The 26,941-nt window shown below is 33.0% G+C and overlaps 4 protein-coding genes across 11 annotated transcripts; 3 read left to right on the top strand and 1 right to left on the bottom strand.

Annotated features, from left to right (window-relative positions):
* The first annotated feature begins 3,970 nt into the window (after positions 1–3,970).
* Positions 3,971–10,229, top strand: LOC123712396 (cilia- and flagella-associated protein 47-like). Of its 5 annotated transcripts, none has more exons than XM_045665457.1 (5): positions 3,971–4,248; positions 4,330–6,488; positions 6,561–7,619; positions 7,707–9,265; positions 9,827–10,229. In XM_045665457.1, the coding sequence occupies exons 1-5, from the start codon at positions 4,084–4,086 to the stop codon at positions 10,123–10,125; spliced, it is 5,241 nt and encodes a 1,746-aa protein (XP_045521413.1). In that variant the 5' UTR covers positions 3,971–4,083; the 3' UTR covers positions 10,126–10,229. The 5 variants fall into 5 exon arrangements, with proteins under 5 accessions (XP_045521413.1, XP_045521415.1, XP_045521416.1 ...); XM_045665458.1 differs by lacking the exon at positions 3,971–4,248 and having other exon boundaries at positions 6,058–6,194; positions 6,289–6,488; XM_045665461.1 differs by lacking the exon at positions 3,971–4,248 and having other exon boundaries at positions 6,431–6,488; positions 7,511–7,619.
* Positions 10,230–11,177: 948 nt separating this feature from the next.
* LOC123712644 (aromatic-L-amino-acid decarboxylase-like) lies at positions 11,178–15,102 on the top strand. Its single transcript, XM_045665872.1, has 5 exons — positions 11,178–11,342; positions 12,511–12,631; positions 13,119–13,232; positions 13,610–13,729; positions 13,928–15,102. The coding sequence occupies exons 1-5, from the start codon at positions 11,263–11,265 to the stop codon at positions 14,999–15,001; spliced, it is 1,509 nt and encodes a 502-aa protein (XP_045521828.1). The 5' UTR covers positions 11,178–11,262; the 3' UTR covers positions 15,002–15,102.
* Positions 15,103–16,365, bottom strand: LOC123712646. 2 transcript variants are annotated; one of them, XM_045665877.1, is made up of 2 exons: positions 15,925–16,365; positions 15,103–15,362 (listed from the first exon to the last, which is right to left on the bottom strand). In XM_045665877.1, exons 1-2 carry the CDS (start codon positions 16,079–16,081, stop codon positions 15,223–15,225), a joined length of 297 nt encoding a protein of 98 aa, XP_045521833.1. In that variant the 5' UTR covers positions 16,082–16,365; the 3' UTR covers positions 15,103–15,222. The 2 variants fall into 2 exon arrangements, with proteins under 2 accessions (XP_045521833.1, XP_045521832.1); XM_045665876.1 differs by having other exon boundaries at positions 15,103–15,365; positions 15,925–16,337.
* Positions 16,366–16,688: 323 nt separating this feature from the next.
* Positions 16,689–19,403, top strand: LOC123712645 (negative elongation factor E). 3 transcript variants are annotated; one of them, XM_045665873.1, is made up of 5 exons: positions 16,689–16,783; positions 18,122–18,391; positions 18,678–18,831; positions 18,899–19,063; positions 19,171–19,403. In XM_045665873.1, exons 1-5 carry the CDS (start codon positions 16,765–16,767, stop codon positions 19,367–19,369), a joined length of 807 nt encoding a protein of 268 aa, XP_045521829.1. In that variant the 5' UTR covers positions 16,689–16,764; the 3' UTR covers positions 19,370–19,403. The 3 variants fall into 3 exon arrangements, with proteins under 3 accessions (XP_045521829.1, XP_045521830.1, XP_045521831.1); XM_045665874.1 differs by lacking the exon at positions 16,689–16,783 and adding an exon at positions 16,891–17,373; XM_045665875.1 differs by lacking the exon at positions 16,689–16,783 and adding an exon at positions 17,649–17,728.
* Positions 19,404–26,941: the final 7,538 nt, after the last annotated feature.

Genomic DNA, 26,941 nt, shown 5'->3' with positions numbered 1-26,941 from the left:
AAAAGATTTTTCTGTATATTTTTAATAATATTGTTTTTTTTAAAGTTAGTTCTTAGTTGAGTAGTCGTGGTGATTGTCTATTTTCTCTTAAGGCAACCATCCAAACCAAAAAAAATTCAGGTGAAATTATCGCCTTCAAACTCCATTTTATATTTATGTTACAATATTGGTACCGGAAGGAAGCGATTCGCCGCGCACACGCCGCCACGTGACCACTTCCGCCGCTAATGCGATAATATAATAGGAGACATCGCCTATCCTCTCATAACATGACATAGAACCTATAATAAACCTGTACTCTACGTATCGGTCGCCTTTATACGTACATATAATCAATTAATTATAGATAATATTCATATTTCTTAATATTTTAAATTTAGATTAGTGGGTATTATTACAGAAAATCCCACACTATTGGGATACACACAATAATTATTAAAACTATAAAAATAGATTTCACATCGTGAATACACAGTTAAAATAATTATAATGCAATTCTTTTATACTTATTACTTGCATACGTCTAACAATATACCATTGAAAATACCTAGCAATTATCAGTAAAACTACTCCCTACAAATCATAACATGAATAATGGGGTTATAAAACCATAATAGTAGTGATTAAATAAAGTTTCCGAAGTAATCTTCATCAAATCCTATGATATGGCATTATTATTTTGATCCAATCAATTACCTCAAAAGAATTTACCGTATGTGACTTTGAAGTTGAAGTTTAATTCAGAATTACCTTTTATTACTACTAAGAAATTCTTTTAAATAATCGTGATGAAATATATAATAATAAATTCAAAGTAAGTAAGTATATTACGGTAGAGAAAGAAATGCAAATCAAAATATCTTCCTTATATTCTGGACAAAAATAAAGAACATAACAATTATAAGTAATAGCAGTTGGGCAAAAAAATCCATGGCCATAGATAAATAAGGTTTAAAGAGTAATGTAAGCCCCACTAACATGCATCAAATACAAAGCGTATCTACTACTTGATTAGCCAATCATATTTCTGGTTTCCTTTTGTTTTTGCATAATCGAAATCATATGATAGAGTCAGAACTAGTGACGCAGGTTTCAGTAATAAAATCTAACATTCCTTTCAAACTTATTTATATATTCCGTTGTACTCCAATAGTATATAAATGTGGAGACAGGTAAAATGACAAAAATAATTTACTTAAGTGACGATATTGGAATAATAGGCGAGCGTTAAAATCAAAAAGACCTCATCGGCACTCGCGACTAGTCCGTAAGAGCACTTAACTTGATTACATATATTTGAAGGCCTGCTGGGATCGTAAAAAAATGTATAAACACTGATCGAATATGGATGCCGCCCTGACGCGTGGCATACCGTTCGCACTACACAAACCGCTAGACACGCGACGATAATTTGAGCTTTAAGCAACAAAGTACAAAAGAGATGTAGTGAAATGAAACACAGTACCTACAGAATAAAACTAAATAAAATAATACATATTATTATCATACATTGTGTAGATTATGCGTTGGATTTATAATCTACAATAAAATTAAAACTTATTCCTTTTTTTCCCATTTAATTACGGTTGGTTAATTCAGAATTGATTTAAACCAGAGACAAAGTTATGGAAGTGATTTGCAATCATAAATCTAAGAGTGAAAGCGATCGTTATTTTGGTAGCTACCTATTAATAAGAAACTCATTACGATACCATAACTTTGGAAAAAGATTTAAATTATATTTTTATGAACTTTCAAAGATCATAAGATATGTAATGACATGCATGCGATGTGTTGTTGTGTCAATTTTGTGGATTTTTATTGTTTAAAACGTTGAGATTCATATTACTTTTTTATTAGATTATTAAGCATTCAAGTTCCTAAATTATAAAACGTATGGAAAAGTATAAAATATATTATAAAATCGTGATTGTCCTAGACGCAAAGTTTACACTTTATTTCAATTCATAATAAAAGTATTTTATATATAAAATATGTTGAATTATTTTAAAATCAATTCAAAGGTGACAATCACTGATTTGTAGTCACTATTACTATTTATTTAAAGTTTATTGAAACTAGCCTGTATACTTGTAAAGGACCGGCTTGCCTTCAGACCCAAAAAGTCGACGGCGTGTCAAGCACTGGAGGCTATTTATTTACTTGTCTATTACATTGACAAATGATCATGAAACAGATACAGAAATCTGACGCCCAGACCTAAAAAAGGTTGTATCGCCACTGCTTTATTTTATTTAAAGTTGGAACCAAATCTCATTTCCATTTTCTATCATTGCAGTCTGAGCCCAAGTTGAAATCGTACATACAATTATTTTAATATTACGAGATTGAATATGTTACTTCTCATAATATGTGAATTATATAAAACCTGCTAAACATGGCAACCTAACAGGTCTGTCTTTTTTCAGGTCTGGTCTCGTAATAAGTTGAAGTCATGGCACAGCCTCTAAAAGCCTCTGTGAATGTACGTAAACATTCAACTTTTTTGATGTTCTCATTGCAAATATTCCAAATTTAAAATTATTCCTCATAAGCGCTTACATTTGAAAAAAAAAGTAAATAGTTTGACTTAAATTTCGTAACAATTATCAATTTACAATTTCAAAAGCGGTGCTTTAACAAGGCATTGTTTTTATAATATACCTATTATTTTTAAATTTACTGGTTCCCATAAAAACAACAAAATATAACACACAAGGAAGCTGTAACATCGTAATTACCTTCGAGAGCCTTGTTTCTAGCCAATAAAGCAAGTAAGACATCTGGAGGCGGTGGGTCCAACGGATGCATAACCTCCAAAGATGCGGCCATAGAAACGTCACGCGCTTGTTCAGCCCCCACTTCACAAAATCCCGAATCCATGAAAGCACCATACACTATGTCCAAATATCATTTAGTAAACAATCGGCTGTGTTATTCACCATTCCGCGTGAAAAGCGTCCACCTGAAGCAGTTGGAAGCAGGCGTCGATCGCGACAGAAAAGCCGGGCCCACGTGGCGGCGCCGCCCACGCCCGCCCATGCGTCGCGCTCGCTACGCCGCCCTCCCATTGAGAAGTCATTTTTCACCCCCCTGAATCTGATAAACCCTCGGGCGAGGGCTGCGGGGCTCCCCCGCCCCGAACTAATTTTCCCGAATCGCACGACACACCCCCGAAGCTTACATCCATCTACAATATTACTACACGTTATCCCGTTCGCGAGGGCATTTTGTTTCTATTCAACTGGCATTGCTGGGTTTTATAAAGAAAATAATTTTTAAATTTCTTATTTTTAATGCCCACAGATAATTTGGGATTTATATAGTTAGGGCTTATATTTATAAAAACACTATTATTGGAATGGTGTGTTAAATAAATAACAGTATAGAGTATGTAAAGTTTTAATTACAAATTGATTTAACGGCTTATCGTCTACATCGCTTGGCAATTTGTCGTTCTAAATTACTCGCCACTAGCCAAAATAGCAATTATACATTTTTTGATTATTTTACTTGACGCACCGAGATACCAAGACCTTTACTTTTATTCATATTGCGAGTACTTACCACTATCGCATGACAACAATTTTCAGTCTCTTTAATTTGCTCCGACACCAATCATAAATAACATACTGAATTTTGTTTTGTGATCAGAATGAAAAATTATACCAATTTTTTTATAAGTATTAAGATTTTGAAAAAAAGATTTTATTTTACTAGTTGTACGAAAATTTAGGTTAACGCTAAATTGTGAAGGATTAAAACAAGTACACATGAACAATATTTATTTATAAACAATAAGAAGTAATTCATTTGATCTTCTTATAATAAAAAATTAAGTTAATTTTAGTGTTCTATGTTAAAAGGTTGTTTTTTTATGTTAAATAAGAACCTCATACGCTTTACAAATAACAATTGACAGTTAGTTAAAGAAATCGAAAATTTGTGGAAAACGTGTCAAGAATGTCATTGAAAATGAAGGGCAACCTTGCCTTATCATATTTTTACTACCAATTCTTAACCCTTATATTGAGAAATGCTATTAATTATTTCGAAAATATTTTTTAATTATTTATAGAAAGCATGTACGGGTGTAGTTTTTATAATTTAGACAATGTATTTAAACAGTTTAAAGTAGTAGAATTTCCAATATCATTTGTTGGACTATCCACCTCACAAGTACTTGATGTTGAAAATGATTTGAACACTTGTTCTTATTTAAAAACTATATACGATGGAAATCTCATTGTAAGTAAAATTTTAAAAGATTGCTTATAAAAATTTCAGTTTCCGTTTTAATTTATAGATATTTGGTATTTATATTTTTAGAAATTTGATGAAGCTCGTGAAATATCAGCATCCCATAGAGCTTTTACGGTCGTTCAAAAAGATGAACATTTAATAGAAATTACATTTACACCAACAACTGAATGTATATCGAAAGCCAAAAGAAGCAAACAATTCGATAACCGTTTCGTGTTTGATTTACGTTTAATAAGAGTAGATGGAAGCCGTTGTTGCTATAATGAACTACATTCAGAAATAGGAAGGTACTATATTAGTGGTCAATTCGAATATTCAAAAATAAGTCATACTCCTGAAGTTGTCGACTTTGGTGATACTATAATTAATAATCGATCGACTAAAAAAATTAGAATCTGGAATGAATCTAATCTAATGACTTCGAATATGAGATATGTTAGAGTAACTGGCTTTGAAGTAACTCCATATAAATTCAGTGTGCCACCCAATTCTTCAAAAAAAGTGACTATTTCAATAAAACCTACGTGCTTGAAATTGGGAAATAAAATTACATTTGAAATAAGAAATCCACAAGATAGTTGTTTTGACAAAGTGGATGAAAATGATAACCCCGATATAAATTTCTTGACGTATACGATAAAATTGAATATGAATGTTAGGTACCAAAAAAAGAGAAATAATAATACAAAAATTGAATCGATGCACAAGTTAAATTGTCTAAATCCACAGTATACATATGTAGGAAATGAATTAAAAACTCACATGGCTCGGAAAGAAGTGGCTTTTAAATTTTTAGAAATCTCCAAATCTTCCTACGCTAAGAAACCAGTATTTGAAAAATATTGTTCGGGTAAAGAACAATGCTATTCAGTAACAGTAGTAAGACCGGTTGATAGAGGTGCAAACTTCTGTAAAAAGATTCCGGAGAAGATATCAACTTATGACTTATTTAATATAATTTTTACCCCATATTGCTTAAACTTTGGAAGAGTTGGCTTATTGACATATGGAGAGCACGAACTTGTTTTACAAAATAATACTAAACATGAATTCTTCATAGAATTCCTAAAGGATAAATGTGTACTGTATGAAAAAGATAAAAAGAAAACCCTAAAAATGAAAATGCGACCTTATGATGAAAAAAATATTACTATATTTTGTTTGGCCTCGATAGAAGGCATTTCATCAGGCACGTTTGAATACATAATTGATAAAAAATATTATAGAAAACATCCTTACAGTCTTGAAGTTGGAAATCCAGCTCTAATGTTATATGATAAATCTCTTAAATTTGGCATGGTTAGTGCTGAAAGTTTTATTACGTCTGTACCGATAAAAATATTCAATCATTTTAATTTACCAGTTAATTTTAAATGGGATGAACTACATTCAGATATACCTTTTGAAATAAAGCCTACCACAGGCACAATACCGAAACATTCTTGTAAGATTTGCGATGTGATTTACGTATGCAAAGCTACAAAAACAAAAACACACGAAGTTGAGCTTATATCAGAGGGAAGACTTCCAAAAAATATTCCTATAGAGTTAAGCGTAATAACTCGAAAACTAACTATAAAATTTTTACAGCTAGCTATTATCTTTAAAGATATTTCATTAAACTTAGAAACCACAGAAAGGGTAAAATTAGAAAATTCTTCAAGAGAAATAGCTTTATTTCATGTCGTCGAACCCTTAATTCCAGGTTTTAAAATAGAACCTATGTGTGGAATTATACGACCAAAAATGATTATTACTTTCGAAATAAGCGTTAAAATTCCATGCATTATGGAATTCGCATTTGATATCCTTCTAAAAATAAATAATAAAGAAAATGTTATTCTTCCTGTAAGTGGAAATGTCATGGAACCAAAAATTTTAATTCATCCGAAAAATATTATCATGTCGAGAGTTCCGTGTAATATGATCACGTATGTTCCTATAACATTTCAAAACTTAAGTAGTTTAAAAACTGTGGTTTCAATACTGGACATGGGTGATGAAAATATATTTAATGTGTATCAGGCCGTAGGAAATGAGAGACAGCAGATATTTGAGTTTACGATAGAAGGTGGACAGTCAAAAACAGTATTTATTAAAGTTTTTGATATATTCAGAAGAGAATATGAAATGTTTATACCTTTTAAAATAAATGGACTATTAGGGCCTCCTTGTGAAGACGAATCATCGACTGAACTACAATATTACGTTGGTGAATATGAGAAGTGAGTTAAATATTTATCTGCTAAAACTGCCATTTAATAGATATTTTAATTCTCCAACTAAACTTATTTTAGGTTTTACGAAAATAATTCTAAAGTGAAACTGAAGCCTATGAATAAAGATATTGCCTACTGTCGCTTAACCGGAGTGATCACAGTTCCATGGATAGATTTCTCAGTTGATAAGTTTGAACTAAGTTGCGGTGTAAATAAAATCGACAGCTTACAGTTTACAATGACAAACGTATCCAAGTACAATTTATACATTACTATATTAACATCAAAATTGGCTCCAATGTTTACTCTGGATTTAATTACTGAGGAAAATCAATCTATAATTAACGAAACACATATAAAATTTGAACTTGATCGAGGCATGATTGCGAAATTTACTGTAGTGTTTCAACCAAAAAGCCATGGTCGATTCGTGTCTACAGCGTTACTATATTTAGACAAGCAAATGACTATACCCTACTATAATTTGACATTTATTGGGAAGAAACAAAACCCTGTTATGATTCCAAGTAGCCACCGACTTATTTTTCCACCATGTTATCCAGGCCAAGAAATCACGCAAACAATAACACTTCGAATAGAAACAAAATCTAGCTTAGAGGATTTTTCTTGTAGTTCAAAGGAAGAATCCCATTTAACCGTGGCACTTTTGGAATCAGAAGTAATTTTAGAAGACGATTTAGTTTTTACCACAGTAAGAGTCGATTTGTCAGTATCTTGCAAAATATCTTATGCTCGAAACATGACTATACATTTTAATCATGTAACTGGTTCTTGTTGTGATATAGAAGTTACTTTTTGCTTCACTTACTGCCCGCTTACCTTACATACCAACTGGTTGGTAACACCCAGTGAAAATCCATATCCATTATATCCCGAGAAAAATCAACATGAACTTTATGAATACATGGAATCGTGTACAAATTTTCTTGAAAAATGGATGTTTCAGCAAGGTTTTAGACGAGATCTTTATCCTATTATTCCTGATACATTTCATGCAATCTCCACAGCTCTATCATCTCAGGGTGGAGGTACAAAAAGTAAAGGAATAAATGTATCATATTTAAACTTTGTAAAGAGAATTGCAGGACCGTTGATGAAACATGTTCGAAAAGTAACGTATGTATAATATGTCCTAAATGCATATGTTGATTTAAGTATATCATTTTCTGAAGTTAAGTATATTTGAAATGTTTTATTTTCCAGAATAACGGGTGTAGATGAAACATACAAAACTGTAAAAGAAATACATGATACATATAGAGAAGTGATAGGATTACTCCGATCCCGTGGTGCTAATCTATGGGTTTTGCAAGCCAAATTTCTTTTAAGTCACGAGCAGTTTTTAATTTATTCTGATAATGTTACACCAAAAGGCAATGCAGACATAATACTGAACGAAGAGTTGAAATCAGATATAAATCTATTTAACCGGATAAATAAACAAAGTTGGATTGATTTTATTTTACAAAGTTATAAGGTGTTTGTTATGGATAGTTGCTTTTTCGATTGCGTCTGCGTTAGTGGACAACCTAGAGATGTAGTTAAAGTTCTTATTGACTGGTATAATGAAAATATCTTATATCAGCATGGGATCCTTCGAGACAAACAAAAACCTATAAAAACCATTACAAACATAACAACAGATTTATCTGATGGTATCGCCATAATATCATCAATTTTGACATTTTGCCCTTTTACGGCTAATCATTTTTCATTTTATTGTGAGATAGATAATACTGAAACAGAAGGCTGTATAACAAATAATGCTTGTCTTATTATCGAAGCTCTAAATATGTTGCGATTATATTTTCCATTAAGTAGTAAGGATTTCTTGCAACCAAATTTTCTACTCATGCTTTTTTTATCAATCCATTTATATGTCACTCTGCCGATGTTTAAGCCAAAAAATACTGTTAATTTTTACCCACCACTTTTAAGAAGTTCTACACGACAAGTGGCCATAAGTCCTACTAGCCAAGAATCCCTGATTTTTAACCACGTCATTCTCCAAAACACCAAAAATAATTTTATGGTTGAAAAAATAACATCACCTGACAATGGAAAGAAGATGTTTTTAAGCGTCAAATATAACGCAAACTTTGTAGAAAAAGAAACAGCAATTTTGCTTGTACATGGTTATAATAAAACGAGAATCTTTGATACGTATTTAGTATTTGTACTCCATGGTTACATTGGTTCACTGAATCCAGTAAGAAAGTGTAAAGTAACGGGACCATTATATCGTCCAAATCGCGTCGATGTTTTAGTTTCATCACCTTTTTCTGTAACTGCTAATTTTAACCTATTTTTAACTGATATTGAACCAACAATTCCTGTAGAATTTCCAGATGATATTAAGCCAAGATTTTACTTAAGGCGCCTTAATCTAATAGACAAAGAGGTTTCTCTGACTGCACTGCCAAAGGAATCTGGCCAAGATGTGCAAGAGCATAAGCTTTTTCTTCAAATAATTTGTCTCAGTACGCAAATGGGAAATTCGTGGATTTGGTTTCGAAGTGACATTGGTGAATTTTTTATTAAAGTTACTACTCAAGCAAGATGGGATCTAGCAATAGATACTTTACAGGCAAAAGTAAAAACGTGGCCGATGGATCCTTGTAGTTGTGGCGAGTCATGCGAATGCTACAGAACAACAGTCTTAACAATCCCTCATCGGAATGAACTAATGCTAAAATCTTTAAGATATGCTCTTCTTGAGCATTCGTCAGATACAATGATGCAAGTATTTGACCAACTTATTGGTATGTATTTTTTATCATCAAATATATCATCTTACATAACTGATTAATATGACTATTACAAAATAACAAAATCTTATCGTAGCTTTAATATAATTTTTAAAATAGTTAAATTACTTATGTGTAAAAGTCAAAACTATTTTTTTTGTGTCGGTTTATTATTAGAAAAAACACAAATTAATATTCTGTCCCAATTAGATTATTTATGTCTAGCGCAGAGAGTTAATAAAATATCTGATAGTTGGTCTAATGCCACAAAAAAGTGTTTAGATTTCTTCGAAGCAACTCTAAACAATCGTGTTGAATTAGTGTATCAAGAGTAAAAAAGTCAAATTAAGAAAACATTATCCGATGCCCTTGACTTTGTCCATCTACTGATTACAAATTGTATTTTTAATTGGCATAAATACCGTGTTATTTCTAAATTAGTATGGATTTATAATAAAAAATAACATTAGTGCGCACCGAGATTTTTCTAAAGGCTTTATTTACCTAATATCCCATCTATGTGTTTACAAAATATTAACGCTTTCGTATAAAAAAAGTTTTTTTTTTGCATTACAGAAACAGGAACTGGCAAGATAATATTGAGTATGTTGTTGAGTGAAGGCGGGACTAATTTATCGGAAGTGCAACACATATTACGTAATGAAAGTGTTTATCGTATATCATCTCGTGCACTGTTGCCACGAATTGATCGTGTGACCTTACAACAGCATACACATTCAATCTTAATCTTACCTATCACCATACCAGCTCAGGACAAATCAGAGAAGTACACAGTCACTTTAACCTCCGAATGTGGAATGGACATACGTACCTATAGAATTCTGTTTGTCGAAAACTCGAACGAATTCGTTTGAAATTTTTTGCACTTATTAGGTGACGAATGCGGCACTATACAACCGTAAATAATTCGTAATAATTGTGCTCAAGTTGTGGTGGGAAATTAGATTTTTGACCTTGATTTTGCATTTTGAATTGCCAATTTCCCGAATCTAAACATTGTAAACTGCATAGCATTAGTCACGATTACTTCTATACTTAGTTATTACAATTATACTTATTTTTCGATGTGAAACAAAAAAACATACTGGTTTTTACATGTTTTGTTATCATGTCTCGTTGCACAAATATCACAAAACATACATGTTTGGATTATGTTTTTTAGAATTATGTTAACTTAATATGTAAAATCATCAAAACTAACCAAAACGACGAAGGCACTGACGAGACGGTAGTGACGAGACTTTACATTATTAAAATGTTCAAATGTTATTCTAATATATTTTTAATTTTGCTTAATATCTAAAGTAATTTTGATATAAAAAAAGACTTCAAATCAAATATTTAATAGCCAACATGTTCTAGTTGTATTTCTTATTAATTTCAAATTGCAAACGAAATAAGAAGTCCTGCTAAGCACAACTGCCTTGACCAAGCCACTTAGTATGCTCCACCGAGCGGTACTTTTAATGATATTAAAAAGGCCTATTCCACGACAGCTTCGGTTTTTAGGTTCCACGAATGCATAACAATGATGTTCCGAAATTAATGCTACACATATCTTAATGGAGCGAACATCTCAATTAAAATAGTGATAATGATATCAGTTTTGTGACATACATGTCCTCAATTTTTATAAAGCCTTTAAAAATGGTTTTGTAACATTTAGGAAATAAATATTCCTCCGACAAATTGATTAAACATTTTTTTTTAAATGCGTTTTTATAAATTATATTGCCGTGATGCCGGATATAAACTTTAATACATTTGTAACTCTATATTTTTATATAAACCGTGGTAGTAAAAAAAATCGCATGGGAATTAAACGTCATAAAAAGCGAACGGTGCTCGCTCGCGTCGACATATAAATCCTCCACTCGTGAAAGATCGAGACCATTGTCTCGTAATTCGTTCCATCCTCAGGTGCCTTCTCAGCTCGTGACCTACAATAATACTTCTCGGAATTTAGATTTTTGTGTTCATGTGTAGTTATCATGGATTCCCAGCAGTTTCGAGAGTATGGGAAGGCGGCCATCGACTTTATAGCTGATTTTTATGATAATATTAGAGAAAAGTAAGTATTTTTTTACTTTTATATTATATTTTAAATTATACTTCGTATACAATAATTTTTCATGATGCCTACCAGTATAAGTAGCGTGGATTTCTACTTTTTTAACTCCAAAAAGAAATCTTACTCCTTTATGAATTATTTAATAGTCTATCGTGTTCGCGTTTGTATACATTGCAATAGTATTTATTTGTATATGTCTTTTCTGACTTAAGCAATTTCCATTAAATGGATATACATAGGATTGCTAATGACTTCAGTAATACGGATAATCTTATTTTAATTTTAGTTTTAAATTAAATTATATTAATTGTCTACAGCATTAAACATTTAAAACGCAAGTTTAATTACTTTTTGAAAAAAAAACTTAATTTTAATTAAAATAAGTTTTTTATAAAGTAAAAATTGTTGCAATTATGTTTTGTGCTATCGATGAGCAGAATCAACGAAAATAAAATATATTTATTTAATGAAATAAAACTAATTTTATAATGGACGACGAGCTTCTAGATGGTAATGATCATAGTAATAGGCTTCCTATAAATTTCAAAGTATCATCACTGACCATTGTTATTGCAAATAATAAATCTTATGATTGTAGAAAAGCCAGGTTGGCTTCTACGCTAATCAATTGACCTATTGCATGTTTCCTTAAACGCAATATTTAATTGTCTCTTATTGTGAATATTTCATAACAATTTTTCTTGTAATATCTGCTTAATCACTCTATATGAATTATCTTAGTTTTTCACAGTTCTTGATTCCATAACTGAAGTATAGATTTTGCTTGTTAAATACAAGTTTAATACTAATGTTTAGTCCTCTAGTTTATACTTGCGCAGAAATCTTGGAAAGCACAAAATGCTTTTCTTTCAAGTGCCTAGTATACAACTATATACAATTAAGACTATATTATGGTCCAATATAATCATAGTATGTAAAACCTTGACGTCTTATCAACTTTTCCTTAACTTTAACGTTTTTATTTTTCATGCAAAAATGGAATTTAAGTATAAATAATTAAAATTAATCTATAACATTAAAAAGGTATTAGTACTAAGAGGTACTACTACACCAAACGTACGATTAATGTTACTAATTGCTTTCGCTATCAGTGCAGCATATTAAATACATAGCAATAAATGTACTTTAAAACGAGTTTTAATTATAGAGACGTTTTGCCTTCGGTAGAGCCAGGGTACCTTATTAAAAAGTTGCCAAAGGATGCACCGGAAGAGCCCGAAGATTGGAAAGCTGTTTTCAAAGATTTTACTGACAACATCGTGCCTGGGGTAAGAATTTCATATCCACACTATAACATCGATAAAGTGTAATGTTTCTTGCTGAATTGTTTGGAACAAATTATACCATGGCTTAATAGTTGACGTTATTTCAACTAGTGATCGAATAACTTTTTGTTAATTAGACGTGTTTACTTGATCACGAAGGTTATTTCGTAGCTTAAATGTGTTCCTCCATGTCTGGTGAATTGCATTTGCATTTTTGGCCTAAATAGTCAACAAAAGAGACTCCTGAAGCTTTTAACTATGTGGTTGATATGGTAACCAGTGACATCTCTAGTGTACAATCATCGGTGCCTATATCGATGGTTATAGCATGGTGTATAACCCGGAGCGAATCGTAGCTATCCTGGGTCTGATTCCCTTCGTAAATAGTGAGAGACTTCGAGAGGTTATAGGATCTCAAATACTATATTATGAAAAATTTAATAGGATATATTTTTTTTCATATTATGGATATAGATTGTAGTATTTACAGGTAACGCGATGGCAGTCACCCCAATTTCACGCATACTATCCTACTGGAACTTCCTTTGCCAGTGTTGTTGGTGGCCTTCTTTGCGATGGCTTAGGGGCAGTAGGAATCACTTGGGTATGGAATGTTGTTCTAATTTGTTCTATTGTTTTTTATATTAAACCCAAATAGCCGATATCTGTAGATTTTGAACAATAAAATATACGAAGAAAAGTCTTAGCTCTGTTGCACAAGCGGCGTACCTAGGACAGGTATGATCACAGCGATACAGCCGTATAACATTTTTTTCCTATTGCATTAAAGCACGAGCAGTTGTTAGTCTATAAAAAGCCACATCTTATTTCAAAAGTTATCTTACATAGTGTAGCAACACCTACAATCTTCGGGTACAAAATATCAAATAAGTATCTTCAATTCTGGGGCCTTTGAACCGGCCTTTTTGGAGGAAAAACCTTCATCATTTCACAATAAAGAATTGGTCTAATATTTTTCAGATGGCGGGTCCAGCCTGTACGGAGTTGGAGGTCGTCACAATGAACTGGTTTGGAAAACTTCTAGGTTTACCCGAAGAATTTCTCAACAGCTCCCCTGGACCAGGAGGCGGTGTTATTCAGGTATTTGTTTTAAACGACTATTTTCGTGAAGTCACAATCAATTGAAGATCTAATATAATTTTTTAATTATTTGAACCTCAAATTTCGAATAAGTACGAGATAAAGAATTCACTTCATACACTATATTTTTACTAGTACATGACTAAACAAAATTCATCTAGTTGTAAATTTTTAAATAATCGTAAAAATCATTTACAGGGCTCTGCAAGTGAAGCAACGCTAGTTTGTTTACTGGCTGCCAAAGATAAAATGATTCGCAGAATGCAGAAATTAAATCCTGATTTAGATGAAGACCTTACCAAAATAAAGTTTGTAGCATATACCTCAGATCAGTGCAATTCATCTGTTGAAAAGTCTGGAGTTCTAGGCTCAATGAAAATGAGACTACTAAAAGCGGATTCCAGTGGTAGATTGCGTGGAGAAACACTTAAAAGGGCATTCGAAGAGGATAAGGCCAAAGGTCTTATCCCGTGCTATGTTGTAGCAAATCTGGGGACGACTGGGACTTGCGCATTTGACCCACTATATGAATTGGGTCCAGTTTGTCAAAAATATGATGTTTGGTTACACGTCGATGCAGCGTACGCTGGAGCAGCTTTTATATGTCGTGAATACAGACATTTAATGAAAGGTGTTGAATACGCAGATTCTTTTGATATCAATGCACATAAATGGTTGCTCGTAAATTTCGATTGTTCTGCAATGTGGGTCAAAGATGGATATGACCTTATTAACGCGTTCGATGTTCAAAGGATTTACCTAGAAGATGTTAAAGGGGACTTAAAAATTCCAGATTACCGTCACTGGCAGATGCCATTGGGTCGACGGTTTAGATCGTTAAAACTGTGGTCGGTTCTTAGAATATATGGCGCTGAAGGATTACGAAGACATATTAGAAATCAGATTAGCCTTGCTCAACACTTTGCTAAATTGGTTCAAGCTGATAGTAGATTTATAGTTGAGCCAGAACCAGCTATGGCATTGGTGTGCTTTAGACTAGTTGAAGGCGATTATCTCACCAAGAAGTTACTCGAAAACTTAACTGAGAAAAAACAAATCTTTATGGTAGGCGCTTCTTGTAAAGGTCGATTTATTATACGCATGGCTATTTGCTCGCAATTTACTACAGTGCAAGATATAGAAGTGAGCTGGAAGCTGGTCAAAGACGAAGCCGATAATATACTTAAATCAGATAAATTACATTCTAAATCTCAATCAATTGCTTCTATTGATCACCTGCAAAATATAGATATCTGTGAGAAATCCAAGTAGGGTTAGGGTTAGTAAGATTAAAATGGAGGTTGAAATGCGATGAATATTAATTGTATATATATTATCTATGCATATAATAAATATGAATTCAAAACAAACCAATCTAGATATATTTTAATACAAAATAGTATTTATGTATATAATAGTATAAAATAATTTTAAAAAGGAGTTGTTTTCATTATTATAAAATATATAACTATACAGAATTTTACAATAAACTTCTAAATACAACTACATTTGCCACTAACACAAATCCCGTATGAGTAACCTTTGGGTAAGCAATGTTCCTGGCAGACCACGTCCTCTGATGGTTCTTCGGATCCTTTATCATACTTGCATAAAACCTGCCCTGGTATAGTGACTACTGAAAAATAAATTAAATTATTTAATTTGAAAACTTTACATTAACTTCAAGGAACTACATAACCAGCCTTGGTTCTTAGAGCTGTAAATGACTCATTAGAGATGACTTGCATGATACTCAAGAAAGTAACCAATATAAATTAACCTTGCGTGCTTTAAAATAAATATGCTACTGAGTTTTAAATATTATCACCTTATAGTTCAAGCCACGTAAGTTGCCAGACAAAGGATAATCGTTGATTTAAATTTTAGCCACAGTAATTCATATGAACCAACGTAAGTATGTCATTAAGTTTGCATTAATATTATGTATATACATAATATAAATGCAAACCAGTTGTACGCTTTTTCCATTATTAAAATCGTATAAAGTTCGATACGTTGTATGTAAATAAAGTAGAAGGAATTTTATTCACAAAGCCATTTAGGTACCAAAAGCCAAAAATAGCTAAGAGAAAGTTGGGGTTAATAAATGAATTATCGTTTTTTTACAACTTACAAACAAACGAGAAATCGTATCTTAATGAAAACTTATTAAACAATTGTAGTAAATTACATACCACTTTCCTCCGTCGGCTCTTTGTCTTTGAGTAAATTTGTTTCCGGAATTCCAGATACAGAATCTGTGTTAATCACGCTGCTATCCCTCGGCATCGCATTCACGTTATACATCCATATAACGGACACAGCGAAGAACAAGTACAACTTATAATACATTTTAAAAATTAACAGAACTAGCCAAACGTGTTGCAACCCGCGCTTACTAACACGTAATGAGTAATACTAAAGCACAATAGGTAATTTTAATACACAATGATTGTTAATTAATGACGAATACGAAATAAGACTGCATGTTAGTATTAAGGTCAAGCAGTCAGCGGCTTTTATTATAATATGCTTAAACGCATTTAGTAGGTAAACAACTTCGCGTAAATTACCTATGACTAACATTACTCCAATTAGTAATATAAATAAACACTTAAAATAAGATATGGCTTTTCTTAATATATTATTTTGTTTAATTAAGAGAGGAAGTATTTTGATTTTAAGAATATACTATAGAAAAATAGATAATATGATACCTACATATTATATACATGACTTTGAAGTGGATCATAAATTCTAATAATTCCATTACTTTATTGTCGAATCGCGATATCCTATTCTTATGAGGGTGACGCATTTTACAGATAAGGAATGAGTAGGTAAATCTCTGCGTTACTTACCTTATCTACACAAGTATCTTGACTTACTTACGGTCGTACGTTAAACACGGTCATTGATATTTTTATCTATCCATCAGTCATTTAAATAGTATACAGTATACGAAATAATCGTATTTCCACAAAGTCATTTATAAACAGGTTTTAAAGTATAAATTTTCTAGCAGTAACGATCATATGTATTTCGCAATTCCATGTGAGTTTTCATACCTCGGCAAAGTTACAGTATCTCATAAACAGTTTACAATATAATATAGGTGGGCATAGTTAGATTTTTTTGCTTTGAAGATCTTTATTCATATTTTGAATTAAATTTACGTTAATTTAATAAAATAAATATTGTTAAATGTACTGTTACGTCACTATATTCAAGTAGCTGTAATTCAAAAGCTATGTGGTTACTTCTATATAATATAACCTCAATACCTCTTCAAAGTATCGGATCTATTCGATGTATGCCTAATAGTTCGAGGTCTGGGTTATAAAAGACCAGACATAATGTACATACACTACCGCTTTTGCGTAATTGTATTGTCGAAATCGTTTCGTTCACAACTAAAAGACATGTCACTACAATACCGCAAAGTCGACAGCGTAGCTCCAACCTGTTGTCCGTAGCACCTTATTCCGTCATATTCTCCCTGGATTAAATGTATTCCTAATGTCACTTCTATAAACTTAATTGCAAGCAAGCAAGCTGCAAAATGGACATTAGAATGCGAGCAAGATTGGATTTTTTTTTCGATTTAAGTGGAATTTATGGAAAGGTGTAAAGTGGCATAAAAAGTAGGTATATGAATTTAAATTGCATGTTAAAATTAACTATGATTTTTGTCATGTTCTCATAAATTTAAATGGTATAAAGTTTACAAAAAACAGGTATCTTGAACTTACATGATGTATTTTTCAAAAATCTAGATAATATTAAATTACAAATATTTAAAGCTAAAACTCTATACAAAAAAAAACTTTTCGTTAAAACGTCTAAAATATGACATGTTTTTAAAACTTTGGCAGGCATTAAAGATGGCGATAGTTGTACTTGTGCTTTTGAATTCACGCAAAAACAAGGCGGATAAGCGACGTATTTTTTAAACTTCCGAAATATTCATTGGCCGTTGACGGTTGACTGCCAAAAAGCGTGAGTGTTAATGTGTGTCTTTTCGTAACACTGTCATGGCCTCGCTTATTGTATCCAAACTTACGCCTTTTGGGCTTAGGCTACCGACAAGCTGTAATTTTCATAAAAACAATTTTTTCGAGTTTCTACATACAATAATGTTAAGCCATCTTGTCTAAGCTTGCTTATTTTGACAATCCTCATCATTGTTATCGAACTTCGATTGCAAGCGTGACTGTCAGTGTCACTACTGAGTTATCTATATCACTAATAACTGACAAATAGATAAGTTTATTTTGTTTTTTGCTATTAGCTATTAAACATTGTTTTTTTTGCAAATTTTACGGTAGTCGCAGGTTTGCAATTTTCTTATAATTAATACCTATTAATTGGTTTGGTGTTTTTTTTATAAAGTCATGGTGTACCTACATTTTCCGTCTAATCTCACTGAAGAAGAGTTGATGTTACAAGCAAAGTACCAGAAATTAAAGAAAAAGAAGAAAGCCCTTCAGGCACTCAAAGCTCCTAAGCAGGAACCTGAGAAACCCGTATTACCTAAACGTCCGACAGAAGCTAGAGACGCTAGAGAAATAGCACGAAAACTTATTAAAAGTGGTGCCATTCCAGCCATAAAAAGTCCACCAACGCAACCTCAAAATGCTACCTTCAAACGCCCTCGAGCTGGTAAAAATGTTGTTTCTTAATTCCATTATAATTTGAGTATATAAGTGTAAGAAAAAGTTGCCATGATATTATAAAATATGCTCCAATTGTTAAATTTTATAGAAAATATTAAAAATAGTAGTACAATTTATAATAAAATATCATAATTTTTAAACTAGAATCAAATAATGATGGTTTCATGTCATAGTCCATGTACCAGCATAATTTAAATTATAATTTAATACAGACATGTAAAGATACCTTTATTCTTGAATCCGTTACTTATATTTGCCATTATTCTAACAAGGGAGAGAACGAAAACTGAGTGGTTCAACAGGAGGAACTGGTGGTGTTGCATCATATCAACCATTTAGTGCTTCTCAAGAACCTCCACCACCTGAAGAAAAACCAACACCTCGAGTCAAATACCTTTATGACTCATTTGTTACTGCTAGAGATAAGTAAGTTTTAGCTTAAACAACAAATAAAACTGTATTAAAAGTTACTTATATTTGTTATTTTTTTTAGGGATGAGAAAGGAAATAGAAAACAAGGCGGAGGCGATGCTCCTAATACAGGAAATAAAACAAATTATCTGCAGATTACTGGTACTAATATCACTGAAGAAGTTCTTAGACGTCGGTTGGCATCATTTGAACCTTTTTCGTTTATTCAAGAAACTGATGATGATAAGTATGTAAAAAATATAAATTAGTAACTGTATATTTATATGAGATATTAATTTAACATGAGTTACCTAGTGAAAAAATTACAGTTTATAAAAAGCCTTAACTTTTCAGAGTATTTCTTTCATTTGATAATGCAGACATGGCTAACCAAGCCCAGATTGCTCTTGATGGAAATGAGGAAGGCTGGCGAACTACATTTGCAAGGAGACCACCTCCATCAAAGGGAAATTCAACATCTGCTTCTCGCAATCAACCACCACCTAAAGATTTTAAGAGATCTCTTGTAACATATGATGATATATTTGAATAATCTACTGATTTATTATTAATAATGTGAATTTTGAGTAGATGTTATTTTTATGTATTTTTGGGAAGAAAATATTTTATAACTTAAGAAAAACACTTTTTAAAAGGATTGAAGCGATGTATTATTATTATAAACTTATATACTTACACAGTCGAGACTTTGTGCTTGCTTGCTAAATAACATTTCCGAATCTTATTCTAACTGCTATTTGCACCATAAAAATGTAATAAACCAAGCTATAAGAACTCTGGAGAATTCGACCACATCAATTTTCACTTTTTATTTAAACAAACCAAAGAAAATTAATAATGTAATAATAGCTTGATTAATGTTTTTTATGGAAATAGCAGAGATTTTGAATATGTTGCCATGGAGTGATGGCAACTTGGGCCCCAAATTTAAGGGAAATCAAGTTTTCCAGGTGGGTCTTTATCCAAGAAGTGAATTTTTAAATGCAAGATTCTGTATAATTTATTTTCAGTGTGAAACCCAAGCAAATAACTACACCAAATATGAAATTGGCGTTTTGTATGGGAGGAACAAAAAGTCTAATATTTTTAAATATAATATATTTAATTAATCAAAGTATGAACCATTGTTTTCTATGCACTTTTGCCATCTCATAGGTAGTGATTTGGACTGCCCCATCAGAGTTAAATTTTTTCCCTTGCAAAAAGTTGTCCAAATTTCGAAAAAAATGGTAATCTGTTGGAGCAAGGTCCGGAGTACGGAGTATAGGTACGGAGGATGTCTTAGACATTCCAATTGAAGCTCTTCTAATTTGGTGGCCGTCTGTTGTGCAGTGTGTGTTCTAGCGTTGTCGTGAAGCAGCAGTGGCGTGGAGCGATTGACCAGCCTAGGTTCTTTAGCCGCTAGCTTTTCCATCACGGTTTGCAATTGCTGACAATAGACATCAGCCGTAATAGTCTGGCCAGATTTGAGAAAACTGCAATGTACAATACCGGCACTAGTCCACCAAACGCTTACAAGTAACTTTTTTGGGGTTAATTTTCGCTTGGGGCAGGATTTGGCTGGCTGGCCAGGATCCAACCATTGCCCTGAGCGCTTCCGATTATCGTAAATAATCTATTCTTCATCACAGGTAATGATTCGGTTTAAAATACCTTCATCATTGTGCCGGTTCAGTAATGTAACGCAGCAGTCGACGCGCGTTTGCCGGTTTGCTTCAGTCAATTCGTGAGGTACCCACCTTTCAAGCTTTTTAATCTTCCCAATTTGCTTCAAGTGCATTAAAACAGTTTTATCACTAACACCGCAGCCTGCAGCTAACTCGGACGTGGTTGGCGATGGATCCGCTTCCACAATAGCCTTCAATACTTCATTATCAACTTGGGTCTCAGGCCGTCCACGGGGCTTGTTCTGCAGGTCGAAATTTCCAGAACGAAAACGTTGAAACCAAAAACGAACTGTGTTTTCTTTAGCAACATGACCACCATACACATCATTCACCCTTCGAGTCGTTTCCGCAGCACTAGTGCCACGGCGGAACTCGTACTCGTAAATAATGTGATACTTTAAGTTTTCCATTTTGTTAAATGAGTGACGCAAACAGAAAAAAAACAGAAGAAAAAGCAAATGAATGATGGTCATCGAAGCACAAATACATGAGTAAATAGCTGTACAAATTTGAATTTGAAATTGCTAACCAAAGAGGAGGTATTTGAGGTCAAAGTGGCCAGTACGACAAAACGCCAATTTCATATGTAAGGACCTAATATAAACTTTAAGGCTGACTATAACTGAAATATCAAGAAGAAGCAAGGAGTAATAACTTCAAGATCGAAATAATAGCTATTATAATACTACTTAAGTGTATCTTTAATTTATATCTGAAATTACCTCTCAACTCGAGTGTTCAATAAACACTTTAGGGATATTTGATGTTGGTCCTCGACGGAACATTCTGTAGGAGTTGGCATCACCTGTTCGAGAAGTTTCGTAAATTGTGTTGTGAATTGCAAAAATTTACTGTGCTATTTTTTCTTTCACTTGATAACTATGGTCTTTAACCGTTAAATTTATGAAAAATTTAAAACAATTGATAAATATAGTTAATATAAAAAATAAGAGCATCAATTATAAAATCAGGAATTTTATCACTATCGAAAAATTTAAAAAGAAATTGACTGCCGCTGTCCAATAAATATTATAATATACCTAGTTCTGTTACAATTTAAAATGAAGAAATTTATACCTACATATTTATTAGTTTCAACAAAAAATAAAAAAATATTCTATTCAAATGGCCACATTTGGCTTAAATGTTGTGGGATCAAATGTTGGTTCACAAGATGAACTAAACAAAATGGATACGGATTGTTCGTTATCATCTCAGACAGGTGAAGGAAGTCGCAAACGAACTCGTTATTTGCGCCTTTGGCAGTATGTACGAAAGTTAAGAAAAAGATAGGTAGTGGTGCTAGCGGTGATTATTGTCAGTGCGAAAGATTATGCAATATATGAGTCAATTTTAATCAAAAAATTTCCTTCAATAAGGTTACTTCTAAACTTATATCTCAATCCACGTCATCTCCACACTCGCAAAATAATAATAATTCACATAACACATCCTCTCAACCATCAACATCTTACACGGAAAATTCAAATATCTCTCAAGAGTTTACCGCGAGGAATTCAAATAACACCAAAGCAACAGTAACCATTACAGATTCCCGTTCTATTGGCCGTACTGAATATGTTCCTACTGATGTTTCTCCTTATTAATACATGTTTAACGTATACAAAGTTCACCTGAAAATTTAGATATTCTCAATGAAGTAATTAGTACCACACATAAATTCTTTAGAGACAAAAAGCAGGAAGGCTGGAAAAAATTGTACTTCTTTATCTCTTTCTACGTGCCCTTCAGAAGTTTGGACCAGTATTAAATGTTTTCGATCTGCTTTCAAAGAATCTTTATCATTGTTTTCACTTCCCCCTTTTTAACTGATGCCTTTTTAGACAGATTAGCTCTTCTATCAGCTGCTGAATCGATTTGCATTCCTTTGGAATCGTCTTTGACAGATGACTCTTCCTCTTGAAACTCTCCTTTTTCATTACAAAAAGGTGTGCTTTCACATGTTAAAGATTCATCTCCTGGTCAGGATGGTATAATGTATTCATTTTCATCTCATCTTGGTGATAGTGCATTAATGTATTTTTTGAATTTAATAAACTCAGTCATAGTCACAGGTAATATTCCTGACACATGGAAGTCTCAGGAAGTTATAGCGAATAAAAACCTAACAAACCTACCAATGATGTTGCCTCATATAGACCTATTGCGCTGTCTTCTGTTTTAACTAAAACTGCTAAACATCTTGTGAAGAATCTTTTAGAATGGTTTATAGAAAACAATAATTTAATAGTCAATACGGTTTTCGTCAAAATCTACAATGGACAATTTAGCTATATTAACCCTGTGGTTACATTGTGGTAACGAATATCTGTATATTCGTTTAGCTTTTTCACGTGATGAAGATATTGTAGCCTTTTTGGACATCTCTACTGCCTATGACAATGTGAACATTTCTATTCTACACCGCAAATTATTAAAACTGCAGGTTCCTACGTTATTAATACATTTTATCATCAATTTACAATCCTGCAGATACATATCATTAATCGTTCTGAAAGATGGTAATAGTACTGAGTTAAAGCGTACAATTTTTAAAGGCCTTTCCCAAGGTTCGGTATTTAGCCCACTTTTATATAACATTAACACATATGATTTAGAATCAACTATAGCTATAATAAATTCCCATATAAATGTGCTACAATATGCAGATGATCTTCTTTTTATTCCGTAGATAAATCTATGGATAAGGCTTGCAATTCCATGTCTAGTTCACTTAATTGTCTCAAAATCTGGTTGGTTAAAAATGACTTAGATCTATCAGTGTCCAAAAGTTCAATAGTCATATTTTCCAAAAAACATACAACGCCTGTTATAAATGTGGCCTTCGAACCTTTAATAATTTTAGTTTGAAGTGGTTCAAACTAAAATTAAATTTTTAGGAGTTATATTAAATTCATGTTGTTATGAAATGTACACAGCTGCTTAATATCATGAAATGCCTCTCAGGTGGGGTGCTCATCCGTTTTCTATGAAACTTGTGTATAACGCCCTTGTAAGATCTGTTCTAGATTATGGCACATTTCTATTAGATGTTGGAAGTGTCTTGGGAAGTAAAAAACTTGATGTCATTCAGTCAAAAGCTGTGAAAATTGTGACAGGAGTGATGAAATCTAGCCCAACCATGTAGAATGCTACGATCCTTCTTTAAAATTAAGAAGGCAATTTCTAAGTGATCGTTTCCTGTTCAAATCTATACAGTTTTCTTACCATTCTCTACATGGAAAACTGCATGAATTGAACAATATTATTCATACATCCCGTTACGGGCGACACAAATCCTTACCATGTCTAATAATAAGCTTTCGTAAGTTTTTACCAATACATAAATTTATGAGGTTAATGCTACATCCTCCCTGCTAGGGGGATGTTTTGTCCCATTCGGGGCATATGCCCCCTTCGGGTGGTGAAAGGTCCGCGCCCTGCTGATACATACACATACCCGGGCTGTACGGGGGCGGGCATATAGCCCTTGATGGGGGCTGCCGCGCGCGGGGAGATGCGGTCTCTACTCGCTGCGCGCAGCCGATGGGTTCAAATCCGGGGTGTCAATCCATTGGTGGGGCCAAGGAGTAATCTGAACTTGGCCCTGGTGTCATGGTCGGTGGTATCGGGCAGCTACGCGGCTCGCGGTCAAGTTCCGCCGGGTGAGACCCAGCGAGGCGACCAGCGGTTGAAGCCGCGGTTGCTGCTCTGGCGTCGTCAAGACCCGCGGAGAAGAACTCACGCAGGTACTTGAATGGGCCTGGAGTGCCACGGCGCGATGTTTTGGAGGTGAGAATGTTGAGAGGCGTCCGCTCGATCAAATATCCTCTTGGCGAGCCGTGCGACGAACTCGTCGATCGACTCCATCCGCAGATCTCTCGCTATGGTGCCGTTGCTCACGTAGCGTCGGGCCTTTACTGCGCGCCGTAGGACGATGTTATGTACAGTGCGTAGTCTTCTTTCTGTAGAACTAGTTATTTTATTAAAATCTAAAAGAACAATCATATTTTCAGACTAAAAAATTGCACGTTACAAACTTTTGAAAAATTTCCTTTCCAAATGAAACTTTGTTATCCTATTATTTGCGAAATACGTGATAAGCTTTTAATATGTTCTCAAAGAAATTACAACATTATCTTTGCATGGATTCCAAGTCACTGTGGGATTAAAAGAAACGAAAAGCTGATGAGCTTGCCAAAGAAGCTATAACGGATGGAGACATATTCCCATACATGAATTATTGCCATGATTTAGCTGCTCTTCCCAAAACCCATCTTTGGGACTCATGGAATGATGTTGAAAAGCAGCGAGTTCAAAAGCAAACATTATACTGAAATTCAACCCAGGATCCCCAGTAAACCATGGTTCTATGAGATTAAAATTTCTAAAATTGTCACTTCTATCATATCTAGAATGCGTTTAGAACATGTATGTACACCTCATCATTTAACAAGGCTTCGTATTGTTGATAGCAATATTTGTGAGTGTGGAGACGATATTGGTGACCTCGACCATATTTTATTTTTTAGTTCCCAATATGACGGCACCACCTCCTTTTAGTATTCCTTACAATTACTACATGTTCCGTTTCCGACTAAGATCTCCTGCCTTTTGCTTTATCCTTTATTGTATTTTAATGTATTATTTTCTTAAATAATCAATAATAATATTAAGATATAATAGAATAATAATAGTAATATGTTTATGTTATATTTTGTTTTTAACTAGCTTATCCCTTTCTTTTCTTTTGATGTCTTTGTTAATTTTTTCTCGCGTGTAGTTTTCCAACCTTTTACTTCAAACTAGCATAAAGTTAAAACTATTGCCATAATATTAAAAAAATATATATATTTCTGAGGTTTGTAATTTTGCTTGTTGATCTCAATTTTATAGTAATATAAGGATCTTCTGAACTGAGCTTCATTATTTCCATTGTATCTTTCTATTCTGTAACTGTCTGTTGTTTTTTGAATTAAATAATATAGTATGTAAATGTTAGTCACATCGAAATATGGAAATGATAAAAGTTATGTAATTAAAAAAAGATAAATAAACGTTTAATTATTTTATTATTAAATAAATTAAGGAAATTCGTTAAGTGGTATACATATACATTTCAGTGGAACCTAGAATCTCAAAAACAACTGAAACTTCAATCATAGATTGTAGGATATTTTATTATCGTAAAAAATAACTATGTTTATCTAACCTACCTGTATTTATGGTTTAATTAAATAATAATTAGCCTAAAATTTTTAACAAAATCGCCTCTATAATATTTCCTTGCACATATCATAATAGAGTGTAGGTGTGTGTCAATTTAAAATAACTATTTAGTATTTTTATAAATAGTTATAACTATACGATACTAAATACTGATATTTTAAATAAAGTATTACAGTATGGAAAAAAAGTGTAATAGATCGTACTTAATTTTGCATATAGTGAGTACTTGTTATTATGCCCGGTTCACATTATTCCAGTCCAGTAATCCAGTGAGTCCAGCACTGGACTGGAATGGAACATCCACATTATTCCAGTCATTCAAAAGCTGTTAGATCGGTAACACTACAGTGACAATGCTTTCAAGAAAGAAGTTTAGAAATTGTTTTAAAACTGTTCAATTATTACTGTTAGAAGAAGTAATTGATGAAGTGGAAGAAGAACTAAAAAGAAAAAACCGGATTTGGGTGAGAAATTGGATTAGCGAAAGAAATGAAAATGCGGCTCAGCAATGCTTTTGTAACAGCTAAAATCAGAAGATCCCTTGGAATACAGATTTTGATTTGATTTTTTACATCCTCTACTGTAAAACCTTCTATTTGCATACAATCACAAATTTTGTGCAGGGCGGATTGGCGCATGCCTTTGTGTTTATAAGATTCCGAAGTGATATCCCACAAACACACATGTTCTCTGTACAAAGAAACAAATTGAAGAGTTTGGTTTTCAGTTAATTTCATTGTTCGGAATTACCTATAAAATTCCATAAAATAACAACAAAGTGTGTTCACTGTTAAACGTGTATTCAAGCACTGGATTGGCCGTTCACACTATTCCAGTGGCGCTGGATTGGGTTAGCTGGAATGAAAAATAGACCGTCATTCCAGTCAACTGGACTGGATTGGTCACTGGAATGGTACATTCCAGTGCAGGTTCACATTATTCCAGTAGCATTCCAGCGCTGGACTGGAATAATGTGAACCGGGCATTAATATCAACGACAGAAAACAATTTTGTATTGTTATAAACTTGTAACTTATTATAAATTTAAAATTATGTAAATAATTATAAGTTTATAATAAGACAAATCAACGACTCCGGCCAGTCACCACAAGTTGCTCCCGCTTGCCATGCATGGCCAGTTATGATGCAGTACAACTTGAATAATTTATAACAAAATCTATGTTTGATACTTTATGCCTATGCATATT

The sequence above is a fragment of the Pieris brassicae genome, chromosome 7, assembly GCF_905147105.1.
Source record: "Pieris brassicae chromosome 7, ilPieBrab1.1, whole genome shotgun sequence".
Classification (NCBI taxonomy): Eukaryota; Metazoa; Arthropoda; class Insecta; order Lepidoptera; family Pieridae; genus Pieris; species Pieris brassicae.
The sequence above is the reverse complement of the archived record's forward strand: the minus strand, read 5'-3'. Positions and strand labels throughout refer to the sequence as shown.

Coding starts and splice junctions, on each gene's coding strand:
- LOC123712396 (XM_045665457.1), top strand. CDS start 4,084: ATGTACGGGTGTAGTTTTTATAATTTAGACAATGTATTTAAACAGTTT. Junction 4,249..4,329: donor TATACGATGGAAATCTCATT/GTAAGTAAAATT, acceptor TTATATTTTTAG/AAATTTGATGAAGCTCGTGA. Junction 6,489..6,560: donor TACGTTGGTGAATATGAGAA/GTGAGTTAAATA, acceptor AACTTATTTTAG/GTTTTACGAAAATAATTCTA.
- LOC123712644 (XM_045665872.1), top strand. CDS start 11,263: ATGGATTCCCAGCAGTTTCGAGAGTATGGGAAGGCGGCCATCGACTTT. Junction 12,632..13,118: donor CTGACAACATCGTGCCTGGG/GTAAGAATTTCA, acceptor TAGTATTTACAG/GTAACGCGATGGCAGTCACC. Junction 13,730..13,927: donor CAGGAGGCGGTGTTATTCAG/GTATTTGTTTTA, acceptor AATCATTTACAG/GGCTCTGCAAGTGAAGCAAC.
- LOC123712646 (XM_045665876.1), bottom strand. CDS start 16,081: ATGTATTATAAGTTGTACTTGTTCTTCGCTGTGTCCGTTATATGGATG. Junction 15,366..15,924: donor AGAGCCGACGGAGGAAAGTG/GTATGTAATTTA, acceptor TTTATTTTTCAG/TAGTCACTATACCAGGGCAG.
- LOC123712645 (XM_045665873.1), top strand. Junction 18,392..18,677: donor CTTCAAACGCCCTCGAGCTG/GTAAAAATGTTG, acceptor TATTCTAACAAG/GGAGAGAACGAAAACTGAGT. Junction 19,064..19,170: donor CAAGAAACTGATGATGATAA/GTATGTAAAAAA, acceptor TTAACTTTTCAG/AGTATTTCTTTCATTTGATA.